This window comes from Pinus tabuliformis, chromosome 2_2 (genome assembly GCF_031772625.1).
Source record: "Pinus tabuliformis cultivar Carrire ecotype Pingquan chromosome 2_2, CPIR1, whole genome shotgun sequence".
Taxonomy (NCBI): Eukaryota; Viridiplantae; Streptophyta; class Pinopsida; order Pinales; family Pinaceae; genus Pinus; species Pinus tabuliformis.
The window spans coordinates 170,822,560-170,844,129 of record NC_142300.1 but is presented as its reverse complement, the minus strand read 5'-3'; the positions used below and the strand labels follow the sequence as shown (position 1 = coordinate 170,844,129).

The window sequence follows — 21,570 nt, the reverse complement described above, 5'->3', positions numbered from 1 at the left end:
TTGAAAGGCTGGGTCACATGGGATGCCAAAGGGTTCCTTGCATGCTTTTGAGTTGTGGTGTTGATTGTTGTGGAGCCAACTACAGCGTGGCAAAGTTGGATAACTAGAACCTGACCTGAAGAGAGAAATAGTCTTGGGTGTTGTTGCGAAAAACAACAAACAAAACAAATGAAAAGGAGGTCGGAAGAGAAAACTAATATTGAATTTGAAAATAAACTCGTTGGTGCAAATGTACTAGTGGTATGGATGGTGGGCGGATAGGGGTATAACAAGAGGACGAGTTTCGTAATATCCTCGAGGGATTAATTGACCCAAGGAACGAAGTAGCTTATTGATCCCTGTAGGCTATAGTCCCCGATAAAGGGGAAAACCCTAAAATACCCAATGTTTGGGTAACAAAGGTCAATTTTTGGTGTTGCTAGGGCAAAAAAAGCCCGAAGTTGGGGTTTGGTGTGAACCTCACTCAATTAATTAAGGAGAAAAATCCCCTCAAGGAAATATATAAATATAAGAGGGTTAGATTCATTTGGAAGCATCATTGGATTGGATTATTTGTCTTTGTTTTCTTTGTGCTTGAGGCTCTGAGGGTTTTAAGACCCCATATCTCCTTGGACTAGTTTCAGTGGAGGAGGGGTTTTAGACCCCATTTCTCCTTGGACTAGTTTTAGTGGAGGTGATCCCACCCTACCTAGTCACTTCTCTTTTATCTTTTTCTATATTGTTTTGGCAACATGGAAAATTTATCTATATGAAGGACAGTAAATCGTGTTGGGAAGACTGAGGCAAGATATATGTTTTTTCCTTCGAGGCTATTTGGATCTGTTATGAGGCGGAAGATCGAACCACCCTGAGGCAAAGGTAACGAGTTCTGAAGTAATCGAAAACCTGAGACCAAGGTAAATCTGTGGCAAACTAGCGAGAGTTTCTGAGCCTAAACAAGTGCTTTCTGAGCATAAACGAGGGTATCTTGAGCATTAATTCAAGTAGGTCAACGAAGAGATAGATCAAAGCCCATGATAGATCAATGTTGTTTGGAGCATTATAGTGTCACTGTGGCTAATTCAGAGGAGTTGCTGGGCAAATTTGGAAGTAAAGTTAACATAGTTTTGGGAACAAAATTTAATCTGACTAGTCACTGTCATCTTGGAACAAATAGGATCCCAACCTTTGCAAGCAGAGACTAATTTGTGGAGCAGATTGAGGATTCCTAAGGTAAACTCCCATGCGAGTATCATAAGACAAAATTCATGCGAGTCTGCCTTGAAATAAAAACAGAATAGTCTGGCAAGTGAGTTCATTTCGGGCCCTAGCTGGATCTGTTTGAGGCCATATCGTATTAAATCACTGAGGAAAACAAGTTTCTGAGACCAAAATCAAGAAGTAGCGGATCTCATCCAATACGTCGAGGTTCCCTGAAGCAAGCAATTGAATACCATTTCGAGGTGATGAGGCCTTGTTTGAGGCATAAAACAACCATTTGTTGAAGTACATCAAAATATCCTGAGGCAACGGTTAGGTATTTCTCCTGGGTAGTGTTTTTAATGTTGCATGATTATTCTCTATGGTAGCGTTGGACAATTCTTGGAGCAATTCAAAGTAGTTTTGGAGCTTATTAACCATAAGGCCTTTGCTGAATGGTCTTTGAAGCAGTCTGTCCCTCCTTGGAAGTATTTTTGACGCGGATTTAGTTACGTCATGAGGCCAACAAAACCTATGAACCCTTCTTGTAGTATTTTTGGAGTAGTCATGTCGTGGATTCGGTGAGGCAAAGGGTGGTTCTGCTACAGGGATATATTTTAGAAGTTAGATAGTTAGATCTATTCCTTTGATAGTAGAGTTTGCAAATTAATTCCAGTGCATGTACTAGGGTTTCAAGCTAGTACTGGATCAGATACGTATCATGTTAAAATGTTTGTTGAATATTGGTAGTTGGATCATCAAACTTCTCATTGTGAATTTTCAGGCTACTTTCTGCTATTGTTATTGAAATCAATTGTGAATTTTATGAGAAAAGCTTGCTGTTGCACGAATTAATTTCTGTTGGAAACCCTAGCCAAAATAGGAAGTCCTAGATAAAAAATTTCCCTAGGCTATTAGTATCAGAGCACAAGTATCTTGCTAGTGTGTGAGTGCATGAACCTTAAATGCTTCGAGAAGATACAAGTAACGTCATTATGAGAAGAAAGAGAAAAATCCATCAACCAACTATGGGAGGTAGAACAGGGCAAGGGGAGTAGATTCCTAGTGACCTACTAAATGCAATACTCCAACAACAACAACAAATGACGAATGTGTTACTAGAAGGACAACAACAAATGGCTCAGGTTATTGTCCAGGTCGTAAATAATCTTAGTAATAGAGGGTTGAATGTAGATAATAAGGTTGGTACTAAAGGAAGCAATAGCCATAACGTTGGTTTCTCCAATGCTATTCCTCAAACACACAACAGGACAACCAGTGGAAGGAGTCTCAAACCTTTCCTCAATTTTTAATCATCAACAAATAATGACTCAAGAAGCAGCAAAGTCAAATAGACTCTTTGATGAATACTTTCGGGGGTATGCAACACTAGAAGAAATCGCTCGAGCAATCCTAACTTTCCAGGAATACAACAATATCCGATACTTGAATAGACCTAGGAAACAACAAATTTCAGATTTTATACTGCCTGTCCCCTCTTTTGATGGGTCATCAAAATACTCAACAAGGGCTTAGGTACAAAAGTTAAGACACCTATTTCCAATTTAATCCCATGCACGAAACAAATACTATTCAATTGACTACACTACACCTAGAAGGGGAAGCACATGATTGGTGGTATCATTTACTGGTTACGTTGGGACATGCAAACATCACTTCTTATGTAGACTTTATGCAAAGATTGATAGATAGATTTGATCGGAAGAACCCAAATATACACTTTAGAGGGTTGGCACAACTCAAACAGACCAGATCACACAAAGAGTATATTGCATAATTCGAATAGACTGCAGTCATGGTCACAGACATAGTCGAAGAAAGACTAATCATGCTCTTCACAAAAGGATTAGCTGAACCCTTACAGGGCTGGGTTAAGGCATTCAATCCCGCAACACTACAAGATGCCATCAAGAAGACGAGACATGGGAGGTGCAGTGCCAAAAGTGAAGACTTCACCCATGTCGCAAGTTACTCCAAAGGATAAGGGCAAGCAGATATCTCTAGACAACGAAACCAAGAAGGTTCGATTGGATGGAGAGACTTGAAACAAGCTTAGAAGAAAGAAGCTTTTTTTCACTTGCAAAGAGCTGTGGGAACCAGGTCACTGATTTTTGGGGAAAGGGAAAGATTCAATACATTGAAGTATTGCATGATAGCGACAGTGAGAGTGATACAACACAACCACTAAGCAAGGAACTTAGCATTTATGAAGAAGCACCACCTCAAAAAGAAGCAAGGAAGCCACTTCCGAGAATTGAAGGAGGTAATATTGCCACTCTCTCAAGAGTTCCTAAATATCACACAATCAAAATCAAGGGCGCTATACAAGGGCAACGAGTCATAGCATTGATAGATGGTAGAGCAACATACAACTTATCGATGCAACAATAGTGGTAAGGAGAGGCATCCTCGTCCAAGAATTTGAGGGCTTCAAAGTGAGGGAAGTTGATGGGTATCATATGACATGCACCCAAGTAGTTTTACAATTAAGCATCACTCTTGGTAAGTATACGCTCACTGATGATTTTTATGTGATAGAATTGGTAGATACTAATATGGTGTTGGGATTTCAATGGTTGTACTTGCTAGGAAGAATTGTGATGAACTACCAAATGATGGAAATGGAATTTCGAGACCCAAAGGGCAGCAAGGTAGTTCTAAGAGGCATGACCATTGGCGGTCCCTGCATTGTCACAACCTTGCAAAAGGAGGTCATACCCAAATAAGGAGAAGTCACTTGCATGTCAACTTGTGGAACTACACGTAACAGCCTACAATCTAATGAGGTCAGGCATGCAGAACATGACACATTCTTGAGAGATTGGAGAGCCCATCTCTTAGTAGAGTACTCCAAGAATAAATTTGCTTGTGAAATATTGGATGGACTCATTCATGATGACAGGTACAAGGTGGAAGACAAAATCATCTTCTATGAAGATGAGATATATTTTGTCCCCGAATCTATGCTCAAGGAGAAGCTTGTCAAAGCTACACATAACAAATCTGCTGAAGTCACAACAAAATCTCAAAACAAGGATTGCATAGACAATGAGAATTTAATTGCAGCAACAAGAGAGGAAAGGAACATAAGACAAACTGGCATGAATATTTCATATGCTGACTGGCCCCTTGTTGAACAAGTGGGATCAAACAAGACTGCGACATTTTCACAAGGCATGATTTTGAATCTAGGGAAGTCCATTATCTACGAAGCCTATCTTGGTGTGAAGCATAGTTTATATGTTAGCAGACTTGAGGGCACAATGCAGACTATGGTGGGTTCACTATCAACAAGTCTCTCTCCTAGGTGTTACTCCAATATTGTGTGTAATGAAGGGCACAAAGTAACCCCACCTGCAAATGGATCACTCTTTGATTCCAGATAGATCACTCCTTGATGCCATAAGGAACATATTTGATCTTCCCATATCTTGTACTGTCCAAATGCATGAGGTGGAAGACAATGGCTGCAATCTATATTCTGGATCATTGCTCCTTGTTTTTCTGCATATTGGAACACTTTGGGAGATGGTTAGACAGAAATCTCATGAAAATTCTGTTGGAAGGATTTTTTGGAAAATTGTGGAGCAAGGTGGAAGTCTAAATGAAAACATAATGGGTCATTTGACTGCTACAGGACGGAGGAAAATGCGGGCTGCACATTACTGAAATCTCTGATGGAAAAATTGATTGGATTGTATATTGGTAGCATCAATTTCGCAGATTGGAACTGGTGAGGTTTGTGCTTCATGGGAATGCAGAACTTGATGCATATAAGGATCACCACTTTCAAGTAACTAACGAAGATATGGGCGCAGGCAGTTGAATGCAACCACTAATGAACGAAATGACATCTCGCAGTGCTGGTATGTTTTGAATGGTAATTGTGAATTTTGAAGGCAATTTTTCATGTGCAAGGGTTGATGAGAAAAAGTTGCTGCAGCCCAATTTGTCATTTGCTTGGGGACAAGCAATATTGGGAATGGGGGACTGTAATGTCCTCGAGGGATTAATTGGCCTAAGGGACAAAGTAGCCTATTGATCCCCACAGGCTATAGTCCTCGATAAAGGGGAAAACTGCAAAACACCCAATCTTTGGGCATCGAAGGGCAAATTTTGGGCTAGTTGGGGCATAAATGATAAAAGCCCAAAGTTGGGGTTTGGCGTGAATCTCACTCAATTAATTAAGGAGAGAAATCCCCTCAAATCTATAAATACAAGAGGGTTAGATTCGTTTGGAGGCATCATTGGATTGGATTATTTTTCTCTGTTTTCTTTGAGCCTGAGGCTCTGAGGGTTTTAAGACCCCATTTCTTCTTGGACTAGTTTCGGTGGAGGTGATCCCACCTTACCTAGTCACTTCTCTTTTTATCTTTTTTTCTATATTGTTTTGGTAACAGGGAAAATTTATCTTTTTGAAGGACAACAAATTGTGTTGGGAAGGCTAAGGCAAGATATTCATTTTTTCTTCTAAGGCTATTCGGATCTGTTTTGAGGCAGAAGATTGAACTACCCTAAGGCAAAGGTAACGAGTTCTGAAGTAATCAACAACCTGAGTCCAAGGTAAATTTGTGGCAGACCAACATGAGTTTCTGAGCCTAGATGAGGGCTTTCTGAGCATAAACAAGGGTATCCTGAGCATTAATTCAAGGCCAAGCAGATTGAACCCTTTCTGAGGCCAAGGAAGAGACAAATCAAAGCCTGTGATAGATCAATGTTGTTTGGAGCATAACAATGGCACTGTGGCTAAATCAGAGAAGTTTCTGGGCAAATTCGGAAGTAAAGTTAAGATAGATTTGGGAACAAGATTTAAACTGAACAGCCGCTGTCATCCTGGAACAACTCGGACCCCAGCCTTTGCAAGTAGAGGCTATTTCGTGGAGCAGATCGAAGACTCCTGAGGTAAATTCCCATGCGAGTTTATCATAAGATAGAATTCATGCGATTCTGCCCTGAAACAGAAACATAATAGTCTAGAAAGTGAGTTCATTCGGAGCCCTAGGCGGATCTGTCTGAGGCCATATCTTATCAAATCGCTGAGGAAAGACAGATTTCTGAGACTAAAATCAAGCAGTAGCAGATCTCAACCAATAGGCGAAGGCTACTTGAAGCAAGCAACTGAATACCTTCTGAGGTGACGCGGGCCTGTTTGAGGCATAAAGCAACCATTTGTTGAAGCAGGTCGAAATCTCCTGAGGCAGCCATTGGGTGTTTTTCATGGGCAGTGTTTCTGAAGTTGCTTGATTATCCTCTTTGGTAACGTTGCACAATTCTTGTAGCAGTCCGAAGTAGTTCTGGAGCCTATTAACCACAGGACCTCCGCTGGGTGGTCTTTGAAGCGGTCTGTCCCTCCCTGGGAGTATTTCTGAAGTGGATTTAATTATGTCCTGAGGCAAACAGAACCTACGAACCCTTCTTGTAGTATTTCTGGGGTAGTCACGTCCTGAATTTGGTGAGGCAAAGGGTGGTTCCACTATAGAGATCTGTTTTAGAAGTCAGATAGTCGGATCTATTCCTTAGATAGTAGAGTTTGTAAATTAATTCCAATTCATGTACTAGGATTTCAAGTTAGTATTGGATCAGATACATATCATGTTAAAGTGTTGGTTGAATATTGGTAGTTGAATCATCAAACTTCTCAGTGTGAATATTGAGGCTACTGTCCGCTATTGTTATTGAAATCAGTTGTGAATTTGATGAGAAAACCCTGCTGTTGTATGAATGCATTAATTTCTGTTGGAAACTCTAGGCAATATAGAAGCTCTAGACAAAAAATTTCCCTAGGATATTACAAGTTTGTATTGAATGCCCCCTAAATGGTGTCATTCCATCCATACAGAAGCTGATTATAACAGCTTTAAGCTTTTGAATAGTCTATCAACAATGCTTTAGCAACTATTTCATTCATACACAATACTAACTCGAAGCTATTCAATATGCTGGGACTTACCACTATGCGAATAACTGCATAGAAACACTATTCATCTTTTACTATATGCGTGCCACATCATTCATACTAATAACTAACTTTATAACCAATTTTTAAAAAGGGTTAGTATGAATCCTATGTTAATTACATAATGGTCGAGCATTTCATGAACAATAGTGAACTCTATTCAAAGTTTGGAAACCAAAACCAATAACATCCCAAGATATAATTCACCTAGTAGATGTACCTTCACAAGAAGAAACCATTGTTTTGTAAGTCCATCTACAAATACTTGAAAAGTACCTGAAGTCAGCCTTGAATTGGAACCTAATATATTGAACTGGAGGAAATCATGTCTAATATCAACCCATGACATTAGATGACCAAAAACAAGTCATTTGCTCAATTGGGGTTGTTTTATAACATTCCTTCATCACTTCTACAAAAATCATGTAAGAAACAGAATCAGTTAAAAGAAGATGAATGTGTTGAAAACACTAAATTTGCTGCATTGTAAAATTAGAGAAGACTAAAGGATACTTCTGTATGCTTTCAGTTTGCCGGTTGGAGTAAAAAAAACTCAGATCTAGGTTTATAGTGTAGTCTGCCTTCACCTGCTATGAGAAGACATGAAGGAAGCCTCCAACCCCAGGAAGGTGGCCCTAGATATACTCTAAAGTGTCAAAAAAATGAGGTTTTAATGGTTGAAGCTCTGCTCAACAAATGAGAAATCATGGTACAATTATGTCTGAATAGCCTTAGCGATAAGCCTCTAGCGACTGACATGTACAACAAAACAAGAATGTAGAGTATGTAACAAAGAAACGAAAACAACATGAAAGACGTGATCAGAGCATAGGAAGGATATTTGTCATACCAACCAACTTAGAAATGTGTCCAAAATGTCTTCTGAATGCCAGACAACTGATACCTAACATATCCAGCATCGCGAGTTCATTTCTAAATCAACAGTCATACTCGGACATTTAACAATATAAACAACACAAAGTCAACTTACCAAACATACATGCACAAAACATTGCATACTCCTCAGAAACCTGTATTGGCCCATATGCGAGTTCATTTCTAAATCAACAGTCATACTTGGACATTTAACAATATAAACCAGTGTTGTTAAAAGCGCGATTTAATCGCGCTTTTTTCAAAAACGCGCGCGTTTTTCCCTTTGCCGAATAAAACCCGCGTTTTATACCAAAAAAGCGCCAGTTTTTTTTTATAGCGCTTTTTTCCAAAAAAAGCGCGCTTTTTTCGAAAAAAGCGCGCTTTAAATCGAAAAAAGCGCCGAGGGCGCGGGCAGCGGGTTATAAGTTATGAAAATCGATTTTTAATTTTTCATTTCTGACTGTCGCCGCGCGGAGGAGGAGGAGAAGCCTTGAGGAGAAGAGCTGAAGGGTTTGGGTCCACTTTGGGAGCGAATCCAAGTGTTTTTAGGAGAAATCCAAGACAAGATCACCAATTTGTCCATAAAAACGGTATGTAGATTAATTTTTTTTTGTTTTCCTTGTTTAAAAACTTTGTTTTTCATTGTTTTTGGTTGAGAAACTTCATATGGGCACCATTTTCCTTTTGTTTTCATTGTTTTTAAAGAATTTTTTGTAATTTTTCATTGATTTGGGATGGGTAACTTGGTATGACTATGGGAACCAATTTTTTATTTTTTTTAAACATTGTTTATGTTTTTTCATTGTTTTTTGGCATTTGCCATTTGGTTGGGTAACTTGAGATTTTGGAAATAATTAACTTGTAATTTTGTAAATGCTAAATTTTAATTTGTAATCCTAAATTCCTATTTCCTAATCCTTATTTTTCCATAGGTTTGCAAATTCAAAATTCAAAAACAAACATGCCAAGGAAATTGGATCCTTTCTGGGAATATGGTGAACCTAAAGCTCCGAATGATAGACAAAACTTGAATTGCAAGTTGTGTGGAAAGGAGATACGCGGGGGGTGTACAAGTTGAAGTACCACCTTGCACAAATCCCTGGACATGATGTGGGGCCCTGTATAAATACAAATCCTGAACTTATCCAAAGAGCCATGAGAGCATTGGGAGAATTAGAGCACACTAGAGAGGCCAAAGAAGAACTCAAAAGGCAACTAAGAAGGTCAGCTGAAGGAAGTGGACCAAGTGGCACTGGTTCTACTGCAGCGTCAGTCAATCCGGTAGCTGCATCATCATTTTTTGTTCCTCGAACCACACCTGGTTCACAACCAACTATCGGTTCAATGCTAAAAAGAACTGAAAAAGAACAAGTTGATAGGTTGATGGCAAAATTTCTCCTCTGGAGTGATATTCCTTTCAGCATTGTAAGGAATAATCCATTTTTCCAACCTGCTGTTGATGCTATTGCCAGTGTTGGCCCGGGGTACAAAATCCCTTCTTATCATGATTTCAGAGGCCGGATTCTTCAAGAGGAAAAGCGTGACTGCACCCAAAGATTGGAGGATTTTAGGGCATCATGGGCACAAACAGGATGCACTGTTATGTCAAATGGTTGGACTGACCAAAAGGGGAGAACCCTTATAAACTTCTTGGTTAGTTGTCCCAAGGGGACTATGTTTATCAAATCTATTGATGCAACTCATCAAATCAAAGATGCAAGAACTTTATGTGATTTGCTGGATGTGTTTATTTTGGAGGTGGGTGCAGAAAATGTTGTCCAAGTCATAACGGACAATGCTGCAAATTATGTTGCTGCTGGTAGAATGCTTATGGACAGGCATCCTACTTTATTTTGGACACCTTGTGCTGCCCATTGTATTAATTTGATGTTAGAGGACATAGGGAAAATTCCCTTTGTCAAAGATATTGTTGACTCATCAAAAAGCATCACAAAATTTATATATAATCATACATCTGTGCTTAGCTTGATGAGAAGATTCACCAACAACAAAGAGTTGGTGCGCCCCGCCATTACACGGTTTGCGACGAGTTTCATATCTCTTCAATCCCTTTTGAATTCTATGTGGGATTTGAAGAGAATGTTTCTTTCAGAGGAGTGGCGTGCTTCGTCAATGAGCCGCAAACCAGAAGGAGAGGCCGTATGCAGACTAGTTTCATACCAGGAAGACTTCTGGGCGGGAGTGCAGGAGGTGTGCGCTGTTACTGAACCTTTGGTAAAGGTTCTTCGGTTGGTTGATGGTGAGAAGCCCGCAATGGGCTATTTGTATGAAGCCATGGACAGGGCCAAAGAAGCCATTCGGTCCTACTATGATGATAAGGGAGATGATGGGTTTCAGAAACAACTCCTTCTATGGGAAGTGATTGATGAGCGATGGAACAACACACTCCATCGTCCCATTCATGCTGCTGGGCTTTTCCTGAACCCTGCATTTTCTTATGCATGTGGGTTTGATTTTGATGCTGAGGTCATAGATGGATTATTATCCTGTGTCCAGAAGATGGTGAGATCTCCAGAACAACGTATAGAGATCTCTAAACAAATTGAGACATATAAGATGTCAGGTGGCACATTTGGCTTTGAGATGGCTGTCACTGATAGGACGATTAAAATGCCAGGTATTTTTTAGTTTGTACTTTGTAACTTTGTTTCAAATTTCATTGTCTCTTCAAATTCCATTTTTTTCTTATGTTTATTTAAAATTTTATTTGTAATTTTGTTGTAGACGCATGGTGGAAGATGTATGGTGGCAGAGTACCCCTTTTGCAAAAGCTTGCCGTACGCATCCTCAGCCAAACATGCAGCTCCTCAGGATGTGAGCGCAATTGGAGTGTATTTGAAAAAATACACAACAAGAAGCGCAATAGGTTAACACTTAAACATTTAAAATATTGCAAATTTCCAAATAAATTTTTGAATTCATTAAACAATATTTTTTTTATAATATTAATTATTAATTATTATTTCATGAACTTTGTACAGGTTGGAGTCCCATAGACTTAATGACATGGTCTATGTCTACTACAATCTTCGATTGTGGGTGAGGCAACTAGAGAGGACACCTGATATGGATGCCATCTCATTGGATGGGATTGACACCACTGCTGAATGGAGGGTTGAGACCGAGAGGCCTCTCATGGATCCCACTGATGATTGGTTAGTGCAGGATGAGGGGGAGGAGGAGGGGGAGGAGGAGCAGGAGCAGGAGCAGGTGGAGGAGGAGGAGCAGGAGGAGGAGGTGACACCGCCTACCCGGGCTACCACTACCACCAGTAGAGGACGTGGTCTCCGTCTACCTCCTGTAGCTGCTACTACTAGTTCTTCAGCTTCTAGAGCACGTTAGACTCCACTGCCATTTCCACCAGCACAGGCACCAACTTCTACATCTAGAGGGAAAGAGAAAGTTGTGCCATTTTCTCGCAAGAGAGGCAGAGGAAATCAATAGGATTAGACTTTCATTTTATTGTATATGACATTATGACATGATGAGATACATTATCATATTTTTTGTTGATATTTTGAGGCTGAGTTGGGACTCAGGACTTACTATTCAGGACATGATTCAATGTTATGTGTGATTTTAGCGCTAGAAATGATATTAAACATCTTATATATTAGTTTTTTTATCATATTTATGTGTCAATGTATTTATTTTATGTTGTAGATGGTTTAGATATTAAAAAAATTGAAAAAAAAAATGAAAAAAAATGAATATTTTTGTGCCAAACGCCTTTTTCCCGCTTTTTTTCCGCTTTTTTCCTGCTTTTGCTGATTTTTTCCACTTTATTCCCGGCGCCGATTTAATCCCGCTCGCGCTTTTAACAACATTGATATAAACAACACAAAGTCAACTTACCAAACATGCGTGCACACAACATTGCATACTCCTCACAAACCTGTATTGGCCCATATCCTATATATTCATCATGTATATAACATATGCATCAATCATTAGTAAATAACATAGGGTGAGGGTAAAACAAGAATGGACCATAATAATGACAATCATGCTGATCCAATGTTGCCGCCTCAGATCAATGAGAAATGGATTGGGCTAGTAACCAAGAAGATCATTGGCAAGTACATGCAGTATATCCATTTTGGCAGTGGCATTGTCATTACTTGTCTTGCTGGGCATCCACTGTGGCATCCTGCTCAAACAATCATTGGTTGAAAATGTGAAAGGGAGGCTGTCATAGATATTTGATGTCTCCTCCTATTGATACCACCATCTTTGTTACCAATCAGAATCAATTTGCAAGGTCTCTATGATCATTTTTCCAGTAATTGATAATCCTCCCAGCACTTTGAAACCATTCCCTAGTTGCCTTCTGATTAATTACCTTGCAATCATTATGTCATCATCTTGAGATTGTTCTGCCAACATACAATATCCATTCCCCTAGCACATTGAGATCATTCCTCAAGAACAATCATTCCACCATCTTGCAAAAGACCATTCTGCTGGTACCATCAACTAGAGTGATCCCACATTACTCCAAGATTTTTCGGATAGTTTGTTGAGATGAATCTGTGAGAAGTTTGAGATCATTCTGCCTGTAGGACCAGTACTACCATCTAGACATGCATAACGATCACGATCTTGAGCAGCTTGTTGATTTTATCTTTTTGACTCACCAACTGAAATTCCTCATCTCAACTGTCATTAAAATCATCCTGCATATTGAATAATCATTGAGCAAACAATTTTCTACCCACTACACTCCTGCTCCCCTTTAAAAAGAATTAATCAGTCATGTGATCTCAAAGTCATCAATACACCGAGAGTGATTGAAGGAAACATGACTATGAGAAAATGACAGGGAAGAACTACACTTGACCTGGAGCATACTTGACACCTCTGCCTGCCGAGTTTCCTCTCCATGGGCTGCAGACTCAGAGTCCTCCACTCATTGCCCATATATATTTTAAAATTTTGTAGTGTATTAAATTTAAAACCAAATTTTATGGCGGAATTTTTTTATGCCAAATTTTTATCGAACTTCAAGGTCGTTGAAACTTGAATTCAAAACATGTGACTTAGTTTCGTTGGAAGGGGGGAATCAGAGGAATCCATAACTGTTGGTAAGGCTGAGTTGGTGTGTTGGGGTGGGGGGGTCCATAGCTGTTGGTAAGGCTGAGTTGATGTGTTGGGGTGGGGGGGGGGTCCATAGCTGTTGGTAAGGCTGAGTTGGTGTGTTGGGGTGGGGGGGGTCCATAGCTGTTGGTAAGGCTGAGTTGGTGTGTTTTTTTTGTGTGGGGGGGTGTGTTGGGGGGTCCATAGCTGTTGGTTAGGCTCAGTTGGTGTGTTGGTGGGGGTGGGGTCCATAGCTGTTGGTAAGTCTCAGTGATTCCTATGTTCTGTCCTTTACCAGTGTACCCTAATTTCATATTGTTTCTTGGAGTTGGTTTAAGTAGCTTTTAAACTTGATTGTTCAATAGGTTATAGTTATTGGTCTGTTTGCTTTAATGATAGTTGTATCAGTAAAATTTGACATTGATCACCTTATCAAGGCTGTTGGAAGGTTTAAAACCTAAAAGTTGTTCACACCATCAGAAGAATCTCAACAAGTTAAGCAGAATGGTCTCAATAGAAATTGTTTGGAAGAGAACAATACCTATGGAAGACTGAGTGCTAGAAGGATACTTTTTGGCTTGTAGCTTGTTATCAGTGCTGCTATACAGTCACATGATAACTGAAACTACAAGATCACCCCCAGAGATGCATATGATGATGTTAATATTAGTTTGCTTCAATTAACCCATCAAAAGAAAGATCCAGCAAACAATAACAATTACAGGTACTTAGGGAATGCTTACTAGAGTTAGCATAAATTCTTGCTCACCCTGCTCAGGGGTAGAATCTTTTATAGAAGGGACAATTGCAGGCATGCACCTGAGTCATGCTTGGGCCTTTTGTTAGATTGTTTTCGTAGAAGTGATTGTCCTAGCTGCTTCTGTTTGTTTGGTTAGATATGGACTTAATAATAACCTTTCCCCAGGGCCTTGGCTATCTTTTATAATTGATCTTTGCTCGTTAAGATTTGTACGATATTAATAAGTAATTGAGTGATATGCAGTTGCATTCTTTTTGAAATATAGCATGTGTATATCAAGATATAGCATGTGTATTTCTTGATATACACTTTAGTCCTTTTTGATTGGCACAGATGTCACGAATACATATGCACATGGCAGGTGATAGTTTATTCCGGCACAATAATTTGCATGGAATCTTTGAGTATGTTTGATGTTCAAGGAGGCTGTTTAAACTATCTTTCACTTATATTGCTAGGTGATAACAAAGTTTTGTTCAGAGCGGATTGCAAAGTATGCTTTTGAGTATGCTTATCTCAACAATCGGAGGACGGTGACAGCAGTGCACAAGGCAAATATAATGAAGCTTGCTGATGGACTTTTCTTGGAGTCTTGCCGTGAGGTTGCAAAGAACTACCCTGGCATAAAGTATAATGAGATCATTGTTGATAACTGCTGTATGCAACTGGTTTCAAAGCCTGAACAATTTGATGTTATGGTATGTTCCTTTATTCTGATGTAGAATAACGTGGCAACCCCATTTTTATCCTTCACCTTTCATAGAAATATTTCAATGTAAAACACTTCTAACAATTCGTTTATTTCTGAAATATTAAAAAACCTGTGAACCTTGCTCTAGGTGCTTGCTTGAGATATGCATTTTATTAAAAAATCATCCAATCAGAAAATCGGATTTAACATCCATCTTGTGCAGCTTCCATTTGAAATGAGCAGTCATTGTTATGAAAAGTCTGATAGTCTGTATTTGATGATAGGTGCAAACATTTCTTTTTAATAATTTGTGTTTTTTTTTTGTTCATTACTTTCACCAATAAGCTGAGCTTTATATTTATGTACATCTCTATTTTTTCATGTACCCCTAAATCAACAAGAGATGTGGTCCTCTTTGTCTGCTTGAGAGACAATGCCTTCAACTTTATTTCTACGTGATATCGTCAAAGATTGACCTCTTGGACATGATCATTAGAGTCACTATCCATTATGGCTTCGAGGCTTGGGGAGCTAATTGGGTTATGATTGAGAGAGTTTGGATCCCCCTCGTGACAATATCTTGTCTATTGCATATAAACAATTCCTCACAACATCATTTAGGTTGAATTTGGCACACATCCTTTGCCCATAGAGACTATTTTCAGATTGGTCTCGATGCCCCATACGTTATTATCTCTATGAAATTCAGCTTTAGGATGAGAGCATTACCCCTTCCTAGTACTTTGGTCTTCAAAGGAGATTGCGTCTCTGCTTCTATAGGTCTAATCCTTGGACAATGATGATGTTGGCTCTCTCAGCCCTGAGACCTCTTTACTCTTCTAGTTTGTTTTCATTTTGCATTGATGCTACCTCCCTTTTAGGTATTCTCTTGATGCATCTAGTCAACTCTTGCGCTCCAAACAAGGGTCAAACAAGGTGGTGAGAGAACATTTACAACCAATACATAGAGGCCACCTTGATTTCCCCTCCCAAGGACCTCATTTCTTAGATAACTTTCTTGCTTGAGCACTTCATGTAGTTTAGGGATGCCATTTTTATGAGACTTGAGTCTATGCAAAAGTCTTGGATCTATGGCCTTATGATTCCTTTAAGATAGTTTAAATTTCGTTTGCATTGACCTTGGGTTGAGACAGACACCAGATTCAAGGTTGAATAAGATTTATTTTGTTTGTCACATATAAGTCATTGAGTCAAAGGACTAAATTATCCTCCAATGCGCGATATAATATGAGATCGAGGAGAGTTTTTGTTTCCTATACAAAGAGTTAGGTGAATCTCTTACTTGCTTGTTCAAGTTCTTGGACGGGCTATGTCTAGCTCTATTTTTGAGGAGGTACTAGAATTAAGGAGATAGATTCTAGAGGGTCCATCTAGGACATGCCTTATTTAATTGTTCTCTTCTTTCTCCCCCTTAATTTTGACAACAAATGATTGTAAGTGATGTGTAGAGTCCCATGTGACATTAGCTTCTAGATTATTGAGGTCTCATATCTTCTCTAGAGTTGCAACTAGCATTTGGTTCCCACAAGGTTTTTGATGAGGCTTTTTTGATGCCACAATTGTGAGGTTAGATCTCGTTAAGCCAACATACATCCCAATGCTATGACGTATTTGTCAATTTCCTAATCCCATTTACTGGCTAACTATTTTGTTATGAATAAATATATAGGAAATAATGTAAATGATAATAATTAATAATGATTAGTTAATTAGTAATTAGGTTGAAGAGTCATGTCTAATGAGACATGACTCTCCATGAAGAGGCACCTGCATAGTATATAAGCAGACCTCTCGCTCTCATTTGTATCATTCTTATTCATACATTTAATATATAATATTTGTATCCTCATGGATATCTTTATATTCCAAGTCTTTTGGAGTAATTAATCTGAAGAAGGAACTTTGTTCGCTTCATTTGGTATCAGAGTAGTTCGACCCTCTGGCCGCTCCACCGCTGCACAGAGTCACGTTCTCCGATCCAGGTCTTTGGCCATCGAAATTCATCAACTTTGTTGTTGTTGAAGCGTTTCGCCACAAGATTTTGGATTTTCTCCATTTTTTCCAATTGGCCCTTGGCCATTAAAAAATAAAAAATAAAAAATAAATAAATAAGAAATAAAAAAAGTCATATAAAAGAACTAAATAAAAAAAATCATATATATATATATATATATATATATATATATATATATATATATATATATATATATATATATATGTATATATATATATATATATATACATAAAAAAAAAGGAGGGACTTTACCTGCGTTTTTTGTTACCTTACTCCTGTTGCAGTCCATGTCCACGTTAGAAAGAAGGTTGTCAATCGACAGTCCCATATACGCTGCCTGAAACAACATGCCACGCCAACCGCTCCAAACAATGCACCACTTCCGTTGCCACGGATAACCCCGCCATCACTGTTCCACCTGCCCCCATCGTCGTCGCCTCTTGCTTCAGTCACAATCCATATCCCAACGACCACCCAACCATCATCCGCAATCGTCATCTTGTCTGCCAGGGTGCTACCAGACCATAGTCAACTAGACGCTCTAAGCCACCACTACCATGGGGCTTGTTAAATCTATGACCATCACAAACCGATGCCACTGCCTTTGCATACACACAACCGCCACCTCTACGACACTGTGTCCTTGCTGCCGTAGTCTCGACGCCATCGCTGCATGTCCACGTTGGTACAGTTTCGTCACCATTGCTCGGCTACAGTCACCATTCACCAATAGCTGTTGGTCATATGCAATCATATGTTTGATTATGTACACGACATTAAATTGCCTCAGGTTGTAACGCAAAGGGAACAATTCTATATAATAAGTCGTGACCTTTGAAATAAGACTGTTAAAGGAGACGAGATTTAAGAGGTGTTTACTAGGTGCTTTTAAAATTAAAATAAGGATATCTAATATTAGAGGAAGGTGGATTATTGTAAGATTTAAGGATTAAATTATCTTATCTATATATATATATATATATATATATACAAAAAAAGGGTTTTGAAGTATAAAAGGAGTATTTAAAAAGTTAAAAAAAGGGGGTAAAATAAAAATAAAGGGTATTTAAAAAAATAAAAAAAATTTAAAAAAGGTTCCATACAAAGTTAAAAGAAGAAAAAGGAAAAAAAATATGGAATCTCTAGGTGATGCACAAAAACAATAAATTGCAAGAGATATAGGACAATTAATGGCAATATATAAGCGACAACAAGCTGATTTTAATAAGGAAATGAAGAAAAGAGAATCCACATTGCAAGTTTAAATCTCATCATCACTCCTACAAAACGATGTAATCGAGTGTACCAAGAAATTGCAGTTAGAAGATCAAGAGAAAGGAAAAATAACCAAACTTCGGCAAAACAAGAAAGCGTTACAACAGGAACATAAAAATCTTGTGTATATGCTTTACAAGGAAGTAATGGAAAAGGATGAAGAAATCTCTCGCCTCAAGGACCACATTGAAAAATTGCGTGAAGAAAACTAATGTCACAAAGAAAGAACTCAAGAAGCACTTATCAGAATAAGAAGATGAAACTTTACGTTTAAAGAACCTTAATAAAGATTTATTAGAACAAATCAGAGATCTAAAAGAAGAAAAACTTAAAAGTCAAAACATTGAAAATAAGGTTGATGAATTAGAAATCAAAGAACTTTTATGTCTGAGAAACCATAATGAAAGTTTACTCACTCAAATTAAGAAACTTAAGGATGATAAGAAAGCATTAAAAGACCAATTAGAACAATTTACTCAAGAAGAAGAATCGAAATTTCCAATTGTAGTTGTCCAAGTTGAAGATAAGGGAACGAATACTGATCCAATGAATATGACAACTCAAGAAGACAAGTCATTTCAAGAAATCACACACTTAGATGTTGCAGTTCAGATGATAAACATCTCAAGTGAAGGTTTTGTAACCAACTCAACAACATCGTCACCTGAAGTAAATCAAAAACTTTCCACACACTTAATAAGGGGAAGTCAAACCAAAAAAGTTCCCTATCAACATCCGAATCATGAGAGTAGACAACTCAAACAAGCTATGTATCGGGACTATTCAGAACAGAAACAACAAACTGATGTTCCAGAGAATAGTGATGTAACCTCAATCCAGTCTTATGATGACAAGTCGTTACAAAATTCCAGTGATTAGAATATTCCATAGAAGATTAATCTAGTATGGTCTGATCCCTTCTTAGTGCAACAATTTTATTTGTCACTTAGAAGATCATATCAACTTGTATCGACAATGATCATTGTTCCGAGACGAGAAGACATTCGGAACCGAAAAAGAGATCAAGCCTTTTTCATCAACAAGCTTTGAGGACAAAGCTTTTTGAGGACAAAGGCAATGTTATGAATATATATATAGGAAATAATGTAAATGATAATAATTAATAATGATTAGTTAATTAGTAATTAGGTTGAAGAGTCATGTCTAATGAGACATGACTCTCCATGAAGAGGCACTTGCATAGTATATAAACAGACCTCTCGCTCTCATTTGTATCATTCTTATTCATACATTTAATATATAATATTTGTATCCTCATGCATATCTTTATATTCCAATTCTTTTGGAGTAATTAATTTGAAGAAGGAACTTTGTTCGCTTTATATTCTCTAGTAAATATCTTGTTGTAAATTAATTATTATTGTTGATCTACTGAATAAAAGCAGTGCTCGGATTTTAACACATAAATAAGAGATAATAGTGGAAGCGAAATAGTGACACCAATCTCATAGACATGCACACATAAATTTCTGCCCTTCAAATCTTTTGTTTCCCTAAATTAATATTCAACATATAAGCTCACCCTTATTGGGAAAATGGTCCTTTGTGGAAAAATACATATACAACAAAACCTAGAGAAATTATAGCTGATCAACCCTCCAAAACCTGTCCTTCGATCTTGCTAGATGATTTGGATCCTTCTCCCTTGCTGCCCCTTGCATTCTTCCTCAGACTCTAGACACTTGGATGAATGTCTTTCTCCACCCAATCATTGAGATCTCACTATCTCATTGTCTTGTGCTCACTTGATGTGTCTTCTCCCTTAGCCTAGCCTTCTTTTATAAGTTTGAGTTATTGACTGAATCCAAATCCATATTCTCCAAAGTGATTGACGGTTGAGATTAAATCTCAACATCACTTGAGATCAACAATTGAGATTCATCTAATTCACTAATGAAAATAACCTTTGCATTTCATTAGATTAATTCACTTTTTCTTATAAAAAGAAATTACTTTAATAATTCCTTTAATTAAAGTAATTTGCTAAGGTTAAAGGTCCTTTGGACGACTTCCACATGTCTAGACACTTAAACTTGTGCGTAAGTACATGTACGATGCTACTATCATCAACAATCTCTAAGTCGGTCTTCATGTACATAAAGTACTAGGCATCAATGTTCTAATAGTTGATTCTATTTTACAACCTCAGGTGTTAGGGTTGTTTCAACTTTCAATGGATAGCTAGCATTTGCTCAAGATCTCACAACATGCTCCTATGTGTCTTCTTCAAATGTTTTTAATGCCATCATTAGGCTTTGGTCACTTCCTTTTGTATCACTCATGGTGATAGGGGTGACCCTTCTCCTCCATCTAGATCTGATTGTATATCTAACCTTTGATACTTTATGACGCTGATGTTAAGCTTGGGCCTCACAGTTATATCTAGCCCCTATTCATCTTTTTTATCTCTGCCTTTCCAACATTACTTGATCATGCTCTTTCATCTTTTTTTCATGATTGATTAGTTTAGCATACTTTGGGCTTTTGGAATAACCTTGAGCACTCCTAGATTGAACTTTTTTCTTCTAGTCCCATTGACCTACCTTTTAGGTCATTTACTGGACATTAATATAATTACCTTATATACTTCTTGTTTTCGGCTAATCCATTTTGCTGAGTATATGAAGTAATAAATTGTCTCCTAGTTTCATTGACTTCGCTAAAATTTGAAAATTCATTGCAAGTATATTCTTCTGTGCTATCTGATCTAAAAACCTCAATTTTCTTTCCAATTTGTTTTTGAGTCATTGCTTTGAATTCTTCGAAATATTAGAATGCCTATAATCTTACCTTTAGAAGATACACCCATGTATTTTTGAATAATCATTGATGAATTTCATTAAGTAATGCATTTTTCTTTGTGATTTGGTTCAAGTAGGATCTTGTATTCATATATAATAATTCAAAAAATGGTTTTTTCTTTCTAAATGTGCTTGTTTTTTGCCACATCTCTATGTTGTTTGGACATAGCACGAGTGTCGCATCAAACCCCTAATGAATAGGTGTGGTCTAGTTACAACTTTTCACTGTCTTGGGGAATGCAAGGTCCAATACTTAGATGTCCATATATGTTATGAGTTGTGACTTAGTTTGCTTATAGAATCTTCAATTAAACTATTGCTTCTTGATCAACTATTGATGCATAAAGTTGATATCGTCCTTTGATGGCTTCTTCGCCACTTGTTATCAATGTGTTCATTAACAATATATTTCTCTCATAAAAGTCTACTTTCAAATCTTTGCTTGCAATAGCACTAAACCAAAAGTAGTTTTTTAGTTGATCATAGCAATTACAAAACATTTTCATTATGTTTTGAACATTGATTTGACAATGTCATTAGAGCTTTTGGCAATCTCATAGATGAAGGATGATGTTGTCTTTGATTAACATGTTGATTTAAACACAACATGTTCCTGTTCCCTTGTCTAAATCATTGTTTCCCTTTAGTACTGTGTTTTGTCTTACTTTGGTTAATCATACCCTACAAATCTCTGCTCATATCTATATTCTTCATCTTGAACTTCCATATCAAGGATCACTTTGTAGTGTTGTTCATTTGCTAGGACAATTTCTTATCAAATTTCCTTTCTCTTGGCATTGAAATTAGGAATTAAGCTTAATTGAAATTATAAGATCTTTGCATCCACCCAAAATCTTA

General features: G+C 37.8%; 2 protein-coding genes across 2 annotated transcripts in view; both read left to right on the top strand.

The window, feature by feature from the left end:
* LOC149191961 (isocitrate dehydrogenase [NAD] regulatory subunit 1, mitochondrial-like) overlaps positions 1–21,570 on the top strand; it is a 182,003-nt gene that overhangs the window by 93,689 nt on the left and 66,744 nt on the right. The window contains exon 2 of the mRNA XM_089404442.1: positions 14,348–14,587. Coding sequence (XP_089260568.1) covers positions 14,348–14,587 — 240 coding nt within the window. The remainder of the gene's footprint in view (positions 1–14,347; positions 14,588–21,570) is intronic.
* On the top strand, positions 10,257–11,665 carry LOC149191963 (uncharacterized). The gene is made up of 2 exons (XM_089406287.1): positions 10,257–10,919; positions 11,035–11,665. Exons 1-2 carry the CDS (start codon positions 10,792–10,794, stop codon positions 11,393–11,395), a joined length of 489 nt encoding a protein of 162 aa, XP_089262413.1. The 5' UTR covers positions 10,257–10,791; the 3' UTR covers positions 11,396–11,665.